This window comes from Cebus imitator, unplaced genomic scaffold, assembly GCF_001604975.1.
Source record: "Cebus imitator isolate Cc_AM_T3 unplaced genomic scaffold, Cebus_imitator-1.0 Scaffold296, whole genome shotgun sequence".
In the NCBI taxonomy this organism is placed as follows: Eukaryota; Metazoa; Chordata; class Mammalia; order Primates; family Cebidae; genus Cebus; species Cebus imitator.
The window spans coordinates 289,263-291,850 of NW_016107611.1; the positions used below are offsets into that span (position 1 = coordinate 289,263).

Below are 2,588 nucleotides of genomic sequence, written 5' to 3' on the forward strand. Positions count from 1 at the left end.
TGTAATCCCAGCTACTCAGGAGGCTGAGGCAGGAGGGTCGCTTGAGGCCAGCAGTTCCAGACCAGCCTGGGCAACTTAGGGAGACCCTGTCACTACAATTAAAAAAAAAAAAAAAAAGAAAAGAAAAAGGAATTCTAACCCTCCCACACTATTCCATCCTCAGCATCCAGGAGTTCGAGGCTGTACAGCTTCAGTACTGGGGAGTCCAAGCCTCCAGATTCTTCCTCCCTCGGGATCCAGGAGTCCACGTCCTAGCTCCCTATTCGTCCAGGTCCCCATCTCTCTCCTCCTCAGGACCCAGGAGTCCAGGTCCCAGCTCCCTGTTTGTCCAGGCCCTCAGCTGTCTCCTCCTCAGGACCCAGGAGTCCAGGTCCTCAGTCCCTGTTCTTCCAGATCCCCAGCTTTCTCCTCCTGAGGGTGCAGGAGGCTCAGGCCCCAGAGCTCACCTCGGGTTCCCCGTGACAGCACATGTCAACACCAGCGTGTCTCCCTCCCTCACCACAGCTTGGGAGGCATGGATCCGGGCCGTTGGGGAGTCTGTAGGCAAAAGTAAGAAGGGAGAGTAGTTTCCGAGCAATCACGCGGGACAAGGGAGACCCTGCCGGGTGCGGGTGGCTGGCGTTGGGATCCCTTGGGTCCCGACCCACCGGGCACTTACACTGCACGTCCAGCACGTACTGCGTCTGCTTGCTGTGTCCGGAGGGCAGCGCCTGGTTCTGCGCCTCACAGATGATGATACCACCGTCGTCCTTACGGTCCACACGAAACCGCACTGTGCTTGCTACGCTCCAGACCTTGCCATTTTCCTGGCCGCTGCTCACTCCTGCCACGCCACGCCCAGACACTGTCAGGCTACGATTCTGGCTCCATCCACTCGCCCGAGCCAACCCCTAAGCAGGCTATTTGCCAAGCTCCACCCCTTGCCCAGAGGCCACGTCTCTTATCCTCAAACTACGCCCCTCCCCAAACCAAGTCCACGTGCCTCCTCCCAAAGCTCTTCCCTCTTTCACACTCATGCTTTCTCGTCTACAAATCCATTTAATTGCTCTCTATATATAAAAACATAAATTTATATATATGTACTTAGAGATGGGGTCTTGCAATGTTGGCCAGGTTGAACTCCTGACCTCAAGCAATCCTCCCATCTCGGCCTCCCAAAGTGCTAGGATTACAGGCGTGAGCCATCCGCACTTTGAATTGACCGACCGCTACCTATTGAATGTCCAGTGTCTGTGAAAACCTTTGGCTCCTCTCCAAGTCCCGCCTACATATAAACAATCTCTCTTAGGTCCCACCTCCTCCCCAACCCTCCTCAGCACTCTGCCCAGGGTACCTTTCAGCTCCTTGCGGTCCCTGTACCAGCGCAGGGTGGCAGCCGGGCGGGACCGTGGAACCAGGCAGCTGAGCTCCACCTCACCGCCCTCTACCGCCTGCTCCCGGACCTCCACCACGGGATTCTCTGGGGCCACTGCCACAGGGAAAAGGGAAGTAAGGGGTTAAAGAAGCATGAACCTGGGTTCAAAACGATCAAGCTGCCGGTTCCCAGGGACCAAAGGGAACCAGGGTCCCAGGTGGCAGGGCCCAAAGGGGGTCAGGAGCCAGGTGCCCATCCAGGATGTTAAAAATAGCCATGGTCAGAAAGTCTCAAGAGAAGAGAGAAACAGAGAAGAAAGGAGAGGATGCATCCAACAAGGGGGAGGGCGTTACCTAGTACAGTGAGCGTGGCAATCTGGTGGTGGGTGTCTTCCGTGTAGAGCTGGCAGAAATAGCCCCCCTCGTCCTCCAGGCGGGCATCTGAGAGCCGGATCCGCACCCGGCGTGGGGAGAACTCCTCAAGCTGGAAACGCTCATCCTTCAACGCTAGAGAGAGTGAGGGGGAAGGTGTGAATTTCGGGAGTCCTGGCCTCACAAGTCCCACCCATCCAACAGGAGCTTAGAGTTCAGCCCTCTACCTCTTTTCTGCAGCCATACCGATGAGTTTGAGGTGTCCAGCTATTTACTCCCTTGAGGAACCAGTGCTATTCAAGTCCTCCTGCCTGCAGAACCAGGAGTCCAGAGCCCCCAGCCCTTTCTTCCCCGAGACCCAGGAGACCAACTCTCAGGTATGTCCTCTTTCAGGGTAGGAAGTCTGGGCCCCAGCACTCACCACGGGTGCCATTGAAGAAGAGGGTCTGCCGGGCTGGGTTCTGGATGACAACTATGGACCCATCATACTGGTGCAGACCGCAGGTGATCTCAGCCACCCCACCCTCAGCCACTGTCACGTTCTCTGTCTGTACTTCCTGTCCTGCCCCTGGACCATTAGAGAGACGGGATAGAAGACTCATTGAGAGCTGCAATTCAATCTCTTCTCTCTCCCTCTCCCCCATCCAAGCCTCCAATCCCTCTCCCCTCATTCATTTCATTGCACCGAACATTTCCTGCAGGCCAGAGTCCAGGACAGGGAGGAAACCTGCTCCCTGCTCTAAAAGAGCTGCAGTCAGGCCGGGCGCGGTGGCTCACGCCTGTAATCCCAGCACTTTGGGAGGCCGAGGCGGGTGGATCACGAGGTCAAGAGATCGAGACCATCCTGGTCAACATGGTGAAAC

General features: G+C 56.6%; 1 protein-coding gene across 3 annotated transcripts in view; it reads right to left on the reverse strand.

The window, feature by feature from the left end:
* Nucleotides 1-2,588, reverse strand: part of CADM4 (cell adhesion molecule 4) — a 17,481-nt gene that overhangs the window by 3,393 nt on the left and 11,500 nt on the right. For all 3 annotated transcript variants that reach the window (XM_017502312.2, XM_037729168.1, XM_037729169.1), the window contains exons 2-6: nucleotides 2,147-2,293; nucleotides 1,708-1,860; nucleotides 1,334-1,468; nucleotides 659-823; nucleotides 447-537 (exon numbers count right to left, since the gene is read on the reverse strand). In XM_017502312.2, coding sequence (XP_017357801.1) covers nucleotides 447-537; nucleotides 659-823; nucleotides 1,334-1,468; nucleotides 1,708-1,860; nucleotides 2,147-2,293 — 691 coding nt within the window. The remainder of the gene's footprint in view (nucleotides 1-446; nucleotides 538-658; nucleotides 824-1,333; nucleotides 1,469-1,707; nucleotides 1,861-2,146; nucleotides 2,294-2,588) is intronic.